Raw genomic sequence first — 19,661 nt, 5'->3', positions numbered from 1 at the left:
CAGGCTTGATGAGCATAAGAGACTTTTTTCAAAAACATTAAAAATAGTAATGTTTCTAAACTTTTGACTGGTACTGTATATATATATTCTGAAGAATCTATATATATATATGTGTGAGTTGTAATATATTATTCAAATATTAGATAAATGCAATAAGTAAAAAAGATGTTTCTTTTTCTTCAGGATTCCTGGGTAGTTTAGCTCATAAAAATGTTTTTTTAAATGAAGTTGAAATCATGCTGCCATATGGAGCTCATGGTTATTTTCTCTTCTGGAACCCGAAGCCCTAAAACCCATATGGGTGTTTTGAACGTTTTCAGTGCACCATTTCCCACCGGGGTCGACATGTACTAAACTCTAGTGAATCTGCTCCGCTTTTGGTGGAAACTGGCCTTAATGATGTGTTTTCTCTCTTCCCTCTGTAGTCCATGGAGGACTTCCAGAAGAAACTGCGAGAGGCGGAGGAGGTTGCGTATGGAGAGAGGGGTGGTAGGAGAGGAGACCGAAACGATGGAAGAGAGAGATGGAGGAGAGATGAAGGGAGGGAGAGATGGAGGAGAGACGACAGAGATGAAGGGAGGGAGAGATGGAAGAGAGATGATGGAGATGAAGGGAGGGAGAGATGGAGGAGAGACGACAGAGATGAAGTGAGGGAGAGATGGAAGAGAGATGACGGAGAAGAAGGGAAAGAGAAATGGAGGAGAGATGACAGAGAAGAAGGGAGAGAGAGATGGAAGAAAGATGAAAGAGAAGAAGGGAGAGAGAGATGGAAGAGAGAAGAAGGGAGAGAGAATGAAGAATGGAGGAGAGGACGGCGAGACAAATCTCCAAATGCTAAGAGAGAAAGAGAGCAAGACTTTGAGAGAATGTCTCTCGACCACGAGGAACGCGATCAGAGATCCGGGCCGGATCCAGACGAGGATCCGGAGTCTCAGAGACGCATCACTTCCTCTCTGTACAGCCTCAAGGACAAGTTCCTGAAACCCTCGGATGCCGACGAGGACATGAGCGCAGGGCCAGGTTTGAGGAGGGAGGTGCGGAAGAGCTCCTCATCCAATCAGAGGACAGGATTCAGAAAACCTGATGATGATGATGATGATGGGGTTGTAGCTGCCTGGAGGAAGAGCAGTGATTCAAAGACGACGCCGACCCCACAGAAACACACAGAGAAGAGCGCCGCCTTGCAGGAGGAGAGCAAAACAACAACAACCGTGAGCAGGTCAGAATGAAGAATAGCAGCAGGGGGTTTTAGAAGAGAAGATACTTCACTCTATCTGCCTTATTTCCTTATGTAAAGCCACGTTTCCACCGCAGGAACATTCCCCATATATATATATATATATTATTGTAATATATTTTAATGTATGTTAATGTACAGTATAATATATTGTAGTAATATTAAAGGGTTAGTTCACCCAAAAATGAAAATTCTGTCAGTAATTACTCACCCTCATGTTGTTCCAACCGCGTAAGACCTTCGTTCATCTTCGGAACACAAATTAAGATATTTTTGATTAAATCTGAGAGTTGTCTCACTCCTCCATAGGCTTCTAAGACATTATAACTTGCTGGCCCAGAAAATGTATTAAAGAGATCGTTAATATAGTCCAAGTGACTCCAGTGGCTCAATCTTAAGTATATCAAGCGACGAGAATACTTTTTTTGTGCGCAAAAACAAACAAAAATTACGACTTTATTCCACTATTCATTTCCTTCTCTCTGGGCCTCGAGTTAGTTTACGTAGTGTTTTTGCGTAGCGCGTCTGTGTTGTACGTCACCACGTAGGCTCACTATTGGCCGACGCTGGTCATGTGTGTGATGCGTGGTGACGTGCAACACAGACGCGCTGCGCAAAAACACTACGTAAACTAACTCGAGGCCCAGAGAGAAGGAAATGAATAGTGGAATAAAGTCGTTATTTTTGTTTGTTTTTGCGCACAAAAAAAGTATTCTCGTTGCTTTATAAACTTAAGATTGAGCCACTGGAGTCACTTGGACTATATTAACGATCTCTTTAATACATTTTCTGGGCCAGCAAGTTATAGTGTCCATAAGCCTGTGGAGGAGTGAGCCAGCTCTCAGATTTAATCAAAAATATCTTAATTTGTGTTCTGAAGATGAACGAAAGTCTTACGGGGTTGGAACAACATGAGGGTGAGTAATTACTGACAGAATTTACATTTTTGGGTGAACTAACCCTTTAACATTGTACATTTCTTGCAAAAAAGCATAATTCTGAATTAAAACACAAGCAAAACCTCGATAAGCATTACAACTCTATGAATTCTAGAGCACTAATTTTACATCAATTCTAGAACTCACATCGTGAATTCAGGCTCTTCTAGACACTCCAGTGCTCATGTAAATCCGACAAATGTCAAGGAAATTCAAAGCTGTGCAGAAAGTTTTGATTTGCTTTTAAATATTTATTCAGGTTGATATAGATCTTATGTGGAGTTAAACGTGCTCTACGCAAGATGAGGGCAGACTAGTCATTCTCATAGTCTAATTTCTCATTTAACAATTTTTATTGAATTTCTATTAAACCATGTAGCATTTTCTACAGCACATGTATACAAACATATTATGGCTGGCTGTGCTATACAGATATTAATCCGTATGAAAGATAACCCCCACCCCAACCCACCCAACCATCCCAGTTTGTCCCTTTAAATCCAGATCTTCCCAAGAATGATTGTCCATTGAAGTGCTTGTCCAACTAAGGATTGCAGAACTCAGAGAGAGATGCGTTGCGTTGGTCTTTTTCATTGAATTGGTCAAACGTGATTTGTTAGCAAATCTGGATGAATCAACATGATTATTGGGAATTCGTATCTAGTAATGGATTCATGGGAAATGTCATGGCGAAGTCAGGGAAATTGATTTGTTCTATACAAGTTCTTGACATTTTTACTCGTTACTTATGCTAAAACTGATTGTGTTTGCTAATCTTCCAGTTCAGAGAGTGAGGAGGAGGAGGAGGAAGAACTGATCCTAACGGATGAGGAGATGAATAAACTGGGAGCCAAACTCGTCAAGGCAGAACTCATGGGAAACACGGTGAGCTCATCAAACGTACCTGGACAGAAAATGCTGTGTAAATGGGAAGCTCACTAGTGTTTGAGACTGTTCTTGTATGAGTAGTAGACTGTCAGAAACTGATTGCCTGTTCTGCTGGAGTCAAACTTGTGTGTGAATATCCACAGGCCCTGATGGAAAAACTAAAAGCTCAGATGGATGCTGCCCGTCGAGCCAAAGAGAGCCGAGCTCAAAGAAGAGCCCAGACCCAACAAGCGTCTGCGCCGACCGACTCGGAGAAGGAAGTGGTGTTGTTCAGAACCGACGCGTCGGGACGAGCCTGGCCGGTCAACGCCCCGTCACAAACACTGGAGCCTCGAGGAGGACGGAGGAAGCGGAAAGCGGTGAGACACACGCTCGCATGTGCAACATCAGATGTGATTTTGCTACCTTTGGTGCTTTATTTGGAGTTTATTTACTTTAAAGGAGACCTATTATGCTGTTTTACAAAGTCTTGATTTTGTTTTTGGGCTCTACTAGAACAGGTTTTTATGGAAGCTTGTTTCCGCCACAGAATAAAACATTTTAAAAGACCTTTTTCTCAGATTTGTGAGATATAAAGTCAGAATTATGAGATATAAACTCGCAATTGCGAGTTATAAAGTCTGATTCTAAGGAAAAAAAGACGATTCCGAGTTTATAACTCACAATTCTGACTTTATTTCTCCAAATTGTGTGTTATAAAGTCAGAATTGCGAGATCTAATTCTGAGAAAAAAAAGTCGCAATTACCTTTTTTATTTCTTACTCTGTTGCGGAAACAAGCTTCCATAAATATTCATGCTTGAATATTCATAAAACACATTATTTTCCTCATATTCTCCATTGTTGCGGCTCCTCTCTTCCCAGTCTGTCAGTAACGCTCTGTTTACTTCCTGTCTCTATGAAGCCCCTCCTTCTGAAAAGCACACTGTGCTCTGATTGGTCGGCTGGAGCAGTGTGTTGTGATTGGTCGAGCGCTTCCAGTGTGTTTGGGAAATGTCCCGCTCTTACCATAACCGCCAGTTTAACACATTACTAACTAACTCAACCAGGCCCCGCCCCTTTATTCTGCGCATGAATTATTATAATGAGGAATATTGTGACGTGTTCGTTCCCGCAAGAATGAACAATGGAGGCGTTTCAGGAGTTCAGAAACACTGATATAGTGAAGAACTCAAACAGCAACATTACACACTAAAGAAAGATGAACAAGCAGAATAGGACGCCTTTAAATTAACATTTGCCTGAAGTCTTGAAGTCACATTTTCTCCTCTTGTGTGATTTGTTTTTTAGGTTGAGACGCATCAGGACGGCGAGCGTGTGCGCTACTTTGAGGATGATGATGGTATGGATCTGCGCGAGATGGTCAGGCGGGAGAAGATGAGCTCTGCGGAGGATCAGAACGCTCTTTACTCACGCATGGCCGCCAAGGTGAGCGCCCATCTCCTCACACACCAAACACTGATGAACATGCGAGCTCTTTCCGCCACAGAATAGACATTTTAAAAGATAATTGTGACTTTTTATCTCATAATTGCACGTTCATATCATGCAGTTCTGACTTTATAACATGCAATTGGGAGATATAAAGCTTCCACAGAAAAATGAAAGTGTGGAACAGTCTGTAATTCTAAAGGGACGTTCATAAAAGCATTTGCAGTGAAAAAGCAAGTTTGTTAATTTTTATGAGAGTATTGATGCGATCCAATAATTTTTTTGCGTTTTGCAAATGAGCAGCAATGTAATGACTACACATTTGATTTGTCTCCTGTGAGATACACTCAAAAAATCTTTATAAATGTAAGATTTATGCATTTGAATTGCATTTAAAATTGGTTTACAGTTTTAATATAAACATAATGTGATGCATCTTTGTAAGTCATAAATGATACTTTTTTTAATGTGCATCAATTTTATTTGAATTAGATAATCATAATTGTTTAGAAGTGTCATGGATCTGTTCATTTAAATATATTTATATACATTTAGGTATACAATATACAGTTAAAAAATGCATTGCATTAAATTGAATGCATCCAAATACATGTCAATTTTACATGCAGTTCAATTAAATTATCTTAAATTTAGGCCTGAACATTTTTCTTTTTCCAGTGTTTCGTAGTTTCTGGAAAGAAAAGATTGAAATGCTCAGTGTGTCAGAAATGAGTTTCTGAAGCACAGACACGCACAAACAGCCGTGTGTCTTCCTGTGCTCATCCATCGTCGAGAGCCAGACCGGCATCGGCAGATGGTGGCGGTAAAAGCCGCAGTATTCCTGTGATCAATCTCTCAGTCTCTCCTCCGATCGCAGACTTTAAACCGGGCAGGGCGACTCAAATCTGTTAGAATAAACTAAGACGTCACCGTCGCCATGGAGACGAGAAATATGAAAGTGACAAACATTTGCACATTTTAGCGGCACTTCGCTCTCTCTCTCTCTCTCTCTCTCTCTCTCTCTCTCTCTCTCTCTCTCTCTCTCTCTCTGCCAAGTTACCATAACATAGCAGCTAAAAGTGTTATTAATATATTTATTTCACCAATTTCATCAGCAGAAGGCAGAATTGAGTGTTTAGTTAGTGTAATGGAAGGCAGCATTGTAGTGATATTTCTCAAACATTGAGTTTCGTCATAGTTATCTTCATTCAAACTTTTTGGCAGATCATTTTTAGAACATCTACATCACTTTGACGGAATGTTCGTTAGTCAAAATCTAACTGACAGCCCAGTGACATCATTATGGTATTTGCATACTTTTAAATGTGCTTGGTCTCTTTTTTTTTTTTTTTTGCATCTGTTGCTTTGTGGTCATCATTTTATGAAATATTATGCTCAACCCTCTGGTGCGGCCGGATTATTATTTTTTTTATTTCAAGTAAATGAATGTACTATATTTTAGTTCAATAATGTTTTTTATTTTATATTTAATATTTTTAGGAAATTTTATGGTACTATATTTTATTTATGGGATAGTTATGATCCATTTATGAATTAAAGTTAATCACTTTTTGAGCATAGATCTGAAAATTAAATTTCCAATTTAGGCTGTTATAAATCTCAAGCACACACTTAAGTTCGGTCTCTTTTTGAAGATGACACTTGGCAGATTATTGCTGATGTGAAAAGTTAAAGTTAAAAAATAAAATAAAAAGGGAAACTAAAAAAATCATAGAAGTTTAAGTTTATTATTATGAAAAAGGCAAAAAAACTAAAAAAAAAAAAAAAAAATTATATGAAATATATATTTTCCAAAACACGTTTTACTCTGAAACTGTGAGAAACTCAAAGTCATAAATCTAAACAAGTTCTCCAAATGTTAGCCTGATATCTCTTCAGTGAGATGTTGTTCGGCTGCAGTACCAAACGCTTCCACTAGAGGAAATTCGTCTCGTTAGTTTCCAATGCGCTCATTTTTGACCATCAACAATACAAGTGTAAGTATTTTTTTCAGGACTATTTAAGCTCGAATCATGTCCGTGTTTTTGTTTTTCTTGTGTTCAAGTGCCAAAACCAAGTTTCAAACCATTATGATTAAGTAAAAAAAAAAAAAAAAAGTCGGTGTTCTGACTTTTTTCGGTCAAAAAAGTCAGAACAGCACCAGAAGATTAAAAAAATGTAAGATTTAAGTTATACATCTCCCATTGACTGACATTTAATAGAATGTCCAAAATGTGAAATATAACCAACAGCAATGATGTCAGTGTAATATTTGCATACTAAAAATGCAAATAGTTTTCTCGCTTGCATTTATTTGCATAATGAAATGTGCTTAGTGTTTTTTTTGTGTGACTATTTTTGTATTAATTATATAATTTATTTATATGATTCATCATTTTAAATTGTAATCAAGTAAAATCTCCCTTTGACTCACAGTAATAGATTGTAGAACCAGCTGTGATGAAGTTATTGTGATATCTGCATACTGCTCTTTTTTGCATCTATTTAACAGCCAGCTTTACAGTGTCGTATCGTATTGTGTGTTGATTCACAAGCGCTCGACTGAAACTAGGACGTGTGCCTACATAAACCTGCGATTACCTGAAACTTTTCTTTTGCTGCCTTGCAAGCTCTTCTATTTTCTTCTGAAAACGCAAATCTAGTAGTTTGTGTGTTTATCTCCTCTCTGCTGTCCATGTAATCCAGACAATTACCAACAGAACTACACACACACACACTGCGCTCAAACTCTCTGGTCTGTCTAGGTTTTCACGGTTCAGCTGGAGTCTGAACGCAGCGATGCGGAGAATAAGTGTAGATTTAGTCTGATTTCATCCAGACTCTCCAACACTCTCGCGCTCACCTCGACTCCTCTCCATCTGTCAATCAAACATGCCAGTGTGAACACACACGCTCCCACACAGATCACCCGTTGCTACGGATACATCGCCTCCTTGTCTGCTTGTTGAACCACATCGTTAATAATATAAGCCTCTCTCACTCTAGTGTGTGTTGGTGTCTGAAGAGAGCATGACACACACACACACACACACACACACACACACACACGCACGCACGCATACACACTCTGTTAGCGTAATCCTTTGGCCTGGTCACATCTGCCACTGATGTTTTATAAGCAATCAGCAGTAAATCCGCACAGTCAGATCACATGACTCCCGACGACCAATCCAATGGCTGCTCCACAGTCGAGTTTCAAGACCCCTTTTGCCCAATCAGATCACATGCCGGTAGGGCTGCAAGATTTGGGCGAAAAATTGAGTTGCAATTTTTGCTGATTAGTAAAATTGGAATTTTAAATGTGATTTTTTTTTGTTTTTGTTTTTTTATCCACGTTTGCAAAAAATCCAAAAATGTGATTTTTTTTTTTTTTTTTTTTTTTTTTTTTAAATCCACATTTGCTGTGCAATTTGGCCAATTGTTTTTACATTATATATCAGTATGGCTATAAAATAATAATTTTTAATTATAATAATTCTTATTTTAATTAAAAAATATATTTTAAGTTTGAGAATCTCCCTTTGACTAACATTAATAAGAATGAAGAACCAACTGTGATGAAATTATTGTGATGTAATATTTGCATACTAGTCTAATAATATTTATTATTATTATTACTAAATAAAAAATATAAAAATGACTACAAAAAAATAAATTAGAAATATTACTATTGTGATTTCACTGTAAAAATTAAATCATGTATTTATGAAAAATAACATTATAATTATTATATTTTACATTATAACTGTAAATTTACAATACTATTATTTTTGGCTGTTAATTTTCTGACCTCTTTTCCGCGTGAAAAAGTGCATGGCTCCTTCCTAATTTGCGTATTCACATAGAAGATAATAATTAGGGTGTCATGAATCATAGTATATTGATATTAATTTACATAGTAAAAAAAAGTTGGTTAAGACTCAATTATTTAAGGTTATTTTCAATTAACTTTTGTATTGTTCTTATTGTTGCTTTTTGTTTTATTTTACTGTAGCGCTTTGGGTTTAAGAAAAGCGCATTATAAATAAAATTCACTATTATTATTATTATTGTAAATAGTATATAATGGTTGCAAGATAATGTACTAATTCCAAAGTATTTTGGTCCAATATTGCTGTGGTTTAAGAGGATCTGCAACATTGTAGTATGTCCCAATAAAAGACAGATTCACATTTACTAGTACGTACTTGTCTTACTATTAAAGTGCAAGAATAGCAAGGATTTATAGAACTCATAAAACATTTCCATTCCTCTGTCCTGAACCCGCTTTCAGCCTTTAAAAGATTAAACTCACAGACATGCAGGACAGAGTGAACCTTTAATGATAAAAGTGTGTATGCGAATAAAGTGAACCATTTAAAGGGGTCATCGGATGCAAGATTCACTTGTATATAGGGGTGTGCCGGTTTCAGAATTGGTGATGACGGTTATGACGTGAGTCAAATGTGACGGTTCATAACATAACTGTCGGCGGGGGGGGGGGGGGGGGCGTTGCTAAGGTCGTCTGTTATAGGACAACTTAGTTTGAATAAACGAGCAGACACTGATTAGCTACTTGGTCGCCTATTAAACAAATAAAATTAATATCTCATCCGCACCAATGTGTTTTTGTTTTTTTTTTCAAAGCCGCACCCGCCCGCCATCCGCTGATTGTTTTGCGGTCTATGGACGATGCAATGCTCTGCTGATGCGAGCCGCAAGAAAGCCCTTGTCTGTTCTAGAAAGGATGCAGCAAAGATATTTAATGCTAATGTATGAGGCATAGGCCTACGCTGAGTTTCATTCATTTACGATGAGATGCGCTCTAGTTCACAATGAAATGCAATGCTAGTGAACGCGGCGCGCCCGCGCCTGCATGTCGCGGTTATTATATTGTCTACTATGTTTTCTTTTTATTTATTACATAGGCTACATGAAATTGGTTGATGAAACATTTATTAAAATTAAGATACAATTTGTACAAAACGAAATTCGTTTTAAAGAAAGGCTTTCTACAAAGCAAAACTTAATGAAGTGGTAAAAATCACGTCTGATGATTTACAAAACAAAACTTCATTAAGTGGTAAAAACTATGTCTCCTTGGGGTTGCACGACTACTGATTTCTGCTAGTCGATTTCTCATCAAAACAATACTCGAGTTACTCGACTACTCGTCGTTTATGCTACTGTATATGAAAAGACATGAAATAGCTAGATCTTATCAATAAACATTTATTAATTCATAGCCTAATGCAACAATTACATAAGTAAACTCTCAAAACATTATAATTATGACATTTCATTTTTAAATTTTAATTTAACAGTCTAAAGCCAAATAAATAGCCGTTCTTGCCTTTCATTTCAGACGTCTGCTTCTAGGGGCCGTTCACATATCGCGTCTTTTCCGCGCTCAAGGTCCTTATTTCAAATGTAGGCGCGCGGCGAGCGCACTCATAATGAAAGCAACGGACGTGGTGCGCTAGTTTGTCTAGGCGGGTTTTTCCTTCTCATCTCCAGAAATATATCTAGTAGTAAAGCTAATGCAAGGGCTAGAAATCGATTATTCCTTTGCTAATACTTCTTCGTCGTCATCATGTAGAGCGCAGTTTGGTTGCATAGCAACGACAGACGCCACGGGAGCGCAAGCGCTTGTAGGGGACAGCGGCACGGCCGCGCGCGCTTTCCACACGTTTTTAGAAGCAATATGTGAACGGCCTCTTGCAGAGTTGGCCAAATTACAATATTTTTGTCATCCTTGATGAAATTCTTCCACACATCTGACGCGTGGTGTCTGTTGGTGACGTTCGCCATTTTTAATTAATTTATGTTTAATGGACGCTCGAGTAGTCGATTGTTTCCGACAGCGTCGACTAGTGGTTGAAGTAGTCGATCTATCGACTACTCGACTAGTCTATGCAAGCCCTAATGTCTCCTGAAATATTGTGCATCTTATGATCCAATCTTTTACTACAATTGTTTTTTGAGCTAAAATGTAATACACATCATATATACACACACTGTATATGTTTCGTTTAATCAAACATGTTTGGGGCCAGTCAAGGGCTAAACTGCACGATCACGGTAATGATACATTTGTTATTATTGCAAATGTTTATTGCTAATGTTTATTATTGCAAATGTTTATTGCTAATGTTTATTATTGCAAATGTTTTTCCTTTGTTTAATAAATCTCATAATGATGGCACATCACTATATCATAGTCGTAGCTTTTATCTCAAATGATTGGCGGTCGGTCAGGGGGTAGCCTACTTGGCAAAGAATCAAATACAGTTGGAAACGACGTAGATCACTAATAACACAGACTGTTAACAATTGTTTTTAATTAGTATTTAAACATTCTCTATGATAAAATTTTTTTTGTAAAAAATATTTTAATAACATGGTTTTGGCGGTTATAGAGTTCTAATGACGGTGTTCAACTATAACCGTCGGTCTCACGGTTATATACTAACCGTCACACCCCTACTTGTATATGATGTTAGCAGTGTGTGTACACAATCACCATACAATAAAAAAACCCATTCACTCCTTTTTTAATCGTAAAAAAGCCTAAACACTCTCAATAATCAAGCCGTTTGGATTTTCTGAGCAATATAATGTCATATTGTGTGTGAGCAGTTGCTCATTATCAATTAATGAGGTGATTGATTATGATTTGACTTTTCTAACTTTAGTTAGTGTGTAATGTTGCTGTTTGAGCATAAACAACATCTGCAAAGTTACAACGCTCAAAGTTCAAAGCAAAGGGAGATATTTGCTTTTACAGAAATCACTTTTTAAGGACTACAACAAACGGCTGGTAGAGACTACACCACATTCCTCCTGGGTTAGTGACATCACCAACCCTAGAATTTACATAAACCCCGCCCCCTGAACACGATTTATAGATTATCAAGACAGAATATGCTAATCAATGACTAGAAGATAACTACACATCAGCTTCATAAATTCATCAACTAACCGTTCAGAAATGTCCTGTTGCTTCTACATGTTGTCACTTCTTCTTGAGTCTCTCCATCATTGTCTGACTCCGGTTTGAACATAAAAGACTAAAAGTTTTTGAAATGTTCAGTGCGTGTGTGAGGTAAAAGGACACGAGCTCTTGAAGCTCCGCCCCCTGTGCCAGGAGCAGCAGCTCATTTGCATTTAAAGGAACAGACATAAAACGGTGTGTTTTTGCTCAGCCTCAAAAAGTGACAATTTTAACATGCTATATAAAAATATCTGTGGGGTATTTTGAGCTAAAACTTCACACACACACTCTGGGGACATCAGAGACTTATTTTACATCTTGTGAAAAGGGTATTATACCAGCCTTTTAAGAGACATGCACCTAAACGGGTCGCTGTTTTTGAGGAGGTAAAAAGGGTGTTGTTTCACACAACCATTGAACAATTTTAACCAAAGTATATTACAAACTTTACATGAAGACCCTAAAGAATCACACCAACGTGTGGAAAATGGGCATCCGATGACCCCTTTAATGATGAAAGTGTGCATTTGAACGCAGCTCTGTGAATGTGTTGTTAATGGACGTGTTTTTCAGATGATGGGGAAGACTGACGGCGATAACTACACGCTGGACGACATGTTTGTGTCGAGCGCGGCGCAGAAGGAAAGAGCGGGTCTAGATGAGGAGAGGCAGAGGAATAAAGCGGTTCAGGAGACGCGGAGGTTAGCGGGCCGGATGGAGAAATGCCGACACTGTTTCGACAGTCCTGAACTTCCCAAACATCTCATCACAGCCGTCGGAAACAAGGCACGACAAGTTACTGTTTCATAGCAGCTTTACCACAAACACTTCTGCATGCTGGGAAACTTGGGATAAGTTTGAGTTTTTTTAGAGAATCAGGTTTGAAACGTATTTGAGTTAAATATCTGAAGACACTGAGAAGGAATTTGACTTTCTAAGATGCACATGATATGAATTATTGCTTGAAAATAATATATTTCATATATATATATATACATATATATAATACATACATATGTATTCATACATACATACATACACACACACTCACAGTACTGGTCAAAAGTTTACATTTTTAATTTAGATTAAGATTTTTAATTTAGATTTATAATTTTAATTTAGATTTTTAAATGTTTATGAAGGAAGTCTCTTCTGTTCACCAAGGCTGTATTTATTTGATCAAAAATACAGCGAAATCAGTAATATATTGTGAAATATTATTAGACTTTAAAATAGCTGTTTTCTAATTTAATATAATTTATTTCTTGATGTCAAAGCTGAATTTTCTGCATCAATGCTCCAGTTTTTAATGTCACATGATCCTTCAGAAATCTTATTAAAATGCTTGATTTTGTGCTCCATTATTAATACTGGTTCTTATTTTCATCCATTTTGAAAACCATTTTTGCATGCTTAATATTTTTGTAGAAACTGTGATACATTTTGTCAGGGTTCTTTGATAAATAGAAAGTTCAAAAGATCAGCATTTATTTGAAATGGAATCTTTTGTAACATTATAAATGTCTTTACTGTCACTTTAGATTAATTTAATGCATCCTTGATGAATAAAAGTATTATTATTTTATATATATATTACTTAGCCCAAACCTTTGAATGGTAGTGTATCATGGTTTCCACCTACTACAAAAATTAGCAGCACAACTGTTTTCAACACTGATAATAATCATAAATGTTTCTTGAGCATCAAATCATCATATTATACTGATTTCTGAAGGATCATGTGACACTGAAGACTGGAGTAATGATGCTGAAAATTCAGCTTTACCATCAGAGAAATATGTAACATTTTAAAACATATTAAAACAGTTATTTGGATAGGGTGTTCAACTTCACATCATTACTGTATATACAGAATTACCATAATTGTGAATTTTAAACCTGTAAAAAAAAATAATATTTTTGCCAGACTCATAATTTTGTAGCTGAGGCATGACGTTAACATGAAGATTTTAGGCTGAAATGTTGTTTATATGACGCCTTAAAATGCTGCCTTCCTGCCTAGGCAACTCACTAGGTAATGAGACCGAGACTAAATCTTGCTGTTGGTTGTGCACAAACACACACACACTCTCCACACACACACACACAATAATATATCTTCAGCAAAAAAAGACTAATCTCTCCGCCAGCCTGTCCGTTGCGTGTGTCGTGTGTTCGGGTGCGCTAAGAGGATTTTCCCAGATGCTCAGTTTGTCCATGTGTGTTTGGGATGACAGAAGACAGGTTGCGGGACGGGCTCTAGGTTTTAGCAAGCTGTCCTCATTAATGCGCAAGCTTGAGCGTTGCTCTGAGCTCTGACGCGTTTGTGTGTGTGTGTGATTCTCTCGCAGGTGTACTTGTGTCTGCCGAACAGTGTGTCTCTGACCGAAGGTCATTGTTTGATCGTACCCATCCAACATCACACAGCGGCCACAGGCCTGGACGAGGACATATGGAGCGAAATACAGGTACAGACGCAAGCGTTCTTGTGAACACATTCTGGAAGTGGGCAAACACCTTTAAGATGTTGTTTAGTAAATGTAAAAATGTAGATTCCTTTATATTTGAATATATAATGCATTTATTATACATAATGATACAGACATGTTTTGCCTCTTCCCCAAACACACACATTTTAACATCAATATCACATATTTCAGGATCAGTAACTATACAACATCTTGATCCGGATCTCTAGATCACAGCTTGGAAAGAACACACACACACACACACACACACACACAGCAGATTTATCTCTAATGTCGCTCTCTTATAGATGTTCCGTCGTGCTTTGGTCCGCATGTTTGAGTCTCAGGAGTTGGACTGCGTGTTTATGGAGACTCATATGAATCCGAAAAGACACCTGCACATGGTGTACGAGTGTGTGCCGATGCCCAAAGAGCTCGGAGACATGGCACCCATTTACTTTAAGGTAACACACACACTTGGAACAAACACCCTCACAATAGACCCTTTTACAGTTGGTAAACATGGTGACGTATTTGTGTGGGCAGGGCTTAGCTGGAGGCAGAAAGATCCCTGTGGCCACTTCACTAACAAGTTTTGTTAGCTTGTTTTTTAACAATGACTGGAGAAAATCCAATTTTATCTTAATGTGCAAGGTCACTCACTGTCCAGGGATGTTGCAGATCGTTATTTGCAAAAGTTAATTTTAACGGACGGAACCAGATTGGCCAACCCGTACACTCAGTTAATGGATGGACGATCTGACAGGATTAACGTTATAACGCTACCTCCAATTGAGAAGCCCTACACCTACCCCATATAGAAACTGAGTGTAAAGAGAAACTGAGGGCATATACATCTTTAGATGCCTATAACTATGTGCTGAATGGTCACATACAAGACTTGTGTGGTAGCCTACGATCCGCAGTTCTGCCTAACCAGCGTCAAGGCCAGAAGACGACAATGTAAAGTGTCATTACTGTGCAGTTTTAATTATGTGAATATTTTCTTGACATAAAAATTCCAGATACAGCATATTCATGTTTTTAACTATGTATTTTATTACCCTTTCTTACCAGGTTATTCAAAAAGTCTAGTCCCAATCAATCAAAACAACAATCATAGATGATTCACAAATAATCACAATCATTTAGAAAACATTATGCGATAAAATGTAAAATTGGAGCCTGTACTCTGTCGATTCTAGAACCCAACAACACAACAAGATGACATTTAATAATAATAATAGTAATTTAAGCTCCTTATTATGTAGCCGAATCTGTGTTGGTTTGTATTGGCCGCCTCCAGCTAGCGCCGTGACGTAACTGTGACGTCCGCGCAAAAGGGGTCTATTGTTAAAGTCTTCCTGTATTCAATCATTTTATCACTTAAAACTCATCTTTGATCACCAAAATGACACATTTAAGCGTTTTTTAATGCCTTTAAACTTTCTTCATGCCTTAAAATATCTTGAATGTAACTATATTTAGTATGCGTGGTTCTATGAATATGCAAATGAGCCCCGCCTCCACTCACTCACTCAGCTCAGAGATCCACTGGTTGACGATCACACGTTGATCTGATTGGTTACAAGGTAGTTTGTGACGTCAGAAACACCAGCGATTTCAAAGCGTGTTTTTGAGACTGTCTTTGGTTCACTGCAGTTTTAAGGAGGAAATACTCAGCAATGCTGTCGACTTATGAATTTACACATGGTTTGACTTAAAAAGCATATTAAAAACACCACATAGACATATAAACAACATTAAAAGCTGGATTTTCACCACAGGGGGACTTAAATGAACCATTTGCTACATAAAATGAATATTAATAAGATTTTTACTTCTGGAATCTGACTGTTCAGGAATTTCAACAAACAAACTAGTGTTAATTTTGTCAGCTATTTTATAATTTAGTCTTAGACTTAGTCTTGTTTCAAATGTACTTTTTTTATTTTTATCATATTTGATCAACCTTGTCCTGTTTTTGTTTAGTCAATGAAAACTTTTTCGTCATGCCGCATAATGGGTAAAATGATAATCCTGATTATTTTGCTCAAAATTATAATCACAACAATTATTGTTTTTTTTACATTATTGTACTTTCACTTATATGCACAAATCAAGAGAATGTCTGTGAAGAAACTTCTCTCAATAATTAATAATTTATATTAATAATATAAATTAATAATCTATTATAATTAATAACTAATCTAATAATTCTACAAGTAAGTTTTTCTATTTAAACAACAGCAAAACACATTTTGTGTCGTCACACAGAGGTTGTATAAGTGCTTTTATTCAACAGTCACAATCGCAAATATAGTCAAGATTCATGTTTGGATTTATTACGGTTTGTCACTGGAGAAGGTTTGATCTCAGATTTAGTCGACTGAATGACACTTTCATTTAAAGGATTAGTTCACCTTCAAAAGATTTTTTGCTGATAATTTACTCACCCCGATGTCATCCAAGATGTCCATGTCTTTCTTTCTTCGGTCGAAAAGAAATTAAGTTTGGGGAAAACATTCCAGGATTTTTCTCCACAGAATGGACTTCAATGGCAAGCAACTATCCCAATGTTCAAAGAAGGTTCAAATGTCCGTCTCAATGCAGCTTCAAAGTCTCGACACGATCCCAGTCGAGAAATAAGGGTCTTATCCAGCGAAACGATTGGTCATTTTCTAAAAAAAATAAATATATATACTTTTTAACCACAAATGCCCATCTTGTACCATCTCTGAGATGCGCCACCACGTTGGAAAGGTCACAAAACAAAACAAAAGTATTATAAAAATAAATTAAAACAAAGATGTCGGATGATTTTGAAGTTGGAGGAGAAAATGAGATGGAGTTTTTCGCCCTTCCCTCCTTTTTGAACCGGAGAACACAGACAAATAACTTAGACGGATGTCGTGGCGCGTGACCTTTCCAACGTGATGGCGCATCTCAGAGATGGTACAAGACGGGCATTTGTGGTTAAAAAGTATATATATTTTATTTTTTTAGAAAATGACCAATCGTTTCGCTGGATAAGACCCTTATTTCTCGACTGGGATCGTGTCGAGACTTTGAAGCTGCATTGAGACGGACATTTGAACCTTCTTTGAACATTGGGATAGTTGCTTGCCATTGAAGTCCATTCTGTGGAGAAAAATCCTGGAATGTTTTCCTCAAAAACCTTAATTTCTTTTCCACTGAAGAAAGAAAGACATGGATATCTTGGATGACATCGGGGTGAGTAAATTATCAGCAACAAATCTTTTGAAGGTGAACTAATCCTTTAAGCAGATTGGGGGATTTAAATTCGTGAAATCTGGCAACCGTATACATCAGTGCTTGTAGTGCGTTGAAAACAGTCTGTTATTTTTTTTTTTCTTTTTTTTTTCCCGACAAAAACAGTGTTTATGGTCAAGTTTTAATTTTTAACTACATTTTCCGTCAACAATATTGCACGTTAATATAGTCACAGTTTTCGTTTAATGACGTTGGTGTCGTCTCGTCTTAGTCTTGGGGAAGAAAAAGGTAGTCAATGAACATTTTTCGTCGTAGATTTCATTAACGATATTAACACTAAAACAATACACACACTTATGTGAATGTGAACGCGCTCATTAAACTTCTTTGTTTATCAGAAAGCCATAATGGAAGCAGACGAGGAATGGGCCATGAATAAGAAAGTTGTGGATCTCTCATCGAAAGACATCAGACAAGCTGTGAGTTCTTCCTGTCTTCTCCTGATGTCTCTTGTTCTCCCTCCTCTGTCTCAGTATTTGACGTTGTTTGTTTCTTCGCAGGTCCCTCGAGGGTTGCCGTACTTCTCCGTGGATTTCGGATTGCAGGGCGGCTTTGCTCACGTCATTGAGAACGAGCAGAAGTTCCCACACTATTTCGGCAAAGTAAGTCTGAGAGTAGCACTTGTGCTTGCAACTCTGGGCATGATCATTAAGAGGCCATATTTACTCTTTTACAAAGTCTTGATTTTGTTTTCGGGGCTTTACTAAAACAGGTTTTCATGCTTGAATGTTCATAAAACACATTATTTTCCTCATATTCTCCATTGTTGCGGCTCCTCTCTTCCCAGTCTGTCAGTAACGCTCTGCTTACTTCCTGTCTCTATGAAGCCCCTCCTCCAGAAAAGCACACTGTGCTCTGATTGGTCGGCTGGAGCAGTGTGTTGTGATTGGTCAAGCGCTTCCAGTGTGTTTGGGAAATGTCCTGCTCTTACCATAACCACCAGTTTAACACACTACTAACTAACTCAACCAGGCCCCGCCCCTTTATTCTGCGCATTAATTATTATAATGAGGAATATTGTGACGTGTTCGTTCCCGGAAGACACTCAAGACTACAATGGAGGCGTTTCAGAAGTTCAGAAACACTGATATAGAGAAGAACTCAAACAGCAACATTACACACTAAAGAAAGAGGAACATGGAAACAAGCAGAATAGGACGCCTTGGAGTTTGTCCACGTGATGAAAAATCAAGTTTTTAATATTGTTTATATGTCTATATGGTGTTTTTTTTATATGCTTTAAGACAAACCATGTGTAAATCCATGAACGAGTGGATCTCTGAGCTGCTGTGAGTGAGTGGGGGCGGGGCTCATTTGCATATTCATAGAACCGCGCATACTAAATGAGGGTGTCGAGTTACATTCAGGCTATTTTAAGGCATGAAGAATGGAAGGAAAAAACAAACGTAATTTTGATTCAAATATCAAAGATGAGTTTTAAGGGATGAAATTATTGACTACAGGGCGACACAAATATGATGCATGTGAATAATAGTCACTGAGATTTGTTCTGTGTCCGTCAGGAAATCCTGGGAGGGATGCTCGACCTGGAACCGAGACGATGGCGCAAACCGATCCGCGAGAATTTCGACGACCAGCGTAAGAAGGTCCTGAAGTTCGCTCAGGAGTGGAAACCGTTCGACTGCACGAAGAGTGATAGCTAACCTCTCAGAGACGGTGTGTGTTCATTCTGAACTCTGATTGGCTGAGCCATCACACCACGTTAAAGACTTGGAGATGCCTGAATTGTTATTTTAGATTATTATTGTATGCATTTAACCGTCTAATTTGGATTATCTGGAGAAAAATCCTCTGGAAAAACTTCAGGTGCAAAAATCGATTTTTTTAAAAATTCTTCCACACAAGACATTTTTGTTTTCCTCCTAAACATTAGTTTTGAATGCCTCGTGTGTGTGTGTGTGTGTGTGTGTGTGTGTGTGTGTGTGTGTGTGTGTGTGTGTGTGTGTGTGTGTACTGTTGTCTCTGATGAATGTGTGTGGAGCTCAGTCTGTCCAGTGCTGATGTAAATCCTGTTTTCCTGCGCAATTAAACTCAGAATAAAATATTGCAAGACTTGCAGCTGCTCAGCTAAAGATGTGCTCTGGATTTATAATCTGATTGTGTTTGGATGACATCTCTCTCGCTGGTTCCTGTGAAGCTGACCCTGAGTTCACCCCGTCAGCACTGATCATCTGTGGGGGGGGGGGGGGGGGTGGGGGGCAGTTCACACCCTTCTGCTAATTTACCGAAACTAATCATTAGTTTTCTATAGCTGTGTTTTAGCTCTCCGAGAACATGCACACTAAACTGATATGGTTGATGAAGAAACACTTTAAGAATTTAAATGTGCAGAAGGCCTATAACTCTTGTGAGAAACAAAAAGTAGTATTTACAGAGTCTATTTCCGTAATG

General features: G+C 37.9%; 1 protein-coding gene across 1 annotated transcript in view; it reads left to right on the top strand.

Moving 5' to 3' along the window:
• cwf19l2 (CWF19 like cell cycle control factor 2) overlaps positions 1-19,339 on the top strand; it is a 33,939-nt gene extending 14,600 nt beyond the window's left edge. The window contains exons 8-17 of the mRNA XM_081371592.1: positions 426-1,219; positions 2,958-3,060; positions 3,207-3,422; positions 4,353-4,490; positions 12,061-12,273; positions 13,839-13,955; positions 14,264-14,419; positions 17,588-17,668; positions 17,750-17,851; positions 18,773-19,339. Of these exons, the coding sequence (XP_081227718.1) occupies positions 426-1,219; positions 2,958-3,060; positions 3,207-3,422; positions 4,353-4,490; positions 12,061-12,273; positions 13,839-13,955; positions 14,264-14,419; positions 17,588-17,668; positions 17,750-17,851; positions 18,773-18,913 (2,061 nt within the window). The 3' untranslated portion in view covers positions 18,914-19,339. The remainder of the gene's footprint in view (positions 1-425; positions 1,220-2,957; positions 3,061-3,206; positions 3,423-4,352; positions 4,491-12,060; positions 12,274-13,838; positions 13,956-14,263; positions 14,420-17,587; positions 17,669-17,749; positions 17,852-18,772) is intronic.
• The last annotated feature ends 322 nt before the right edge of the window (positions 19,340-19,661 follow it).

Source organism: Scardinius erythrophthalmus, assembly GCF_964197995.2.
Source record: "Scardinius erythrophthalmus genome assembly, chromosome: 7".
Lineage (NCBI taxonomy): Eukaryota > Metazoa > Chordata > Actinopteri > Cypriniformes > Leuciscidae > Scardinius > Scardinius erythrophthalmus.
The sequence above is the reverse complement of the archived record's forward strand: the minus strand, read 5'-3'. Positions and strand labels throughout refer to the sequence as shown.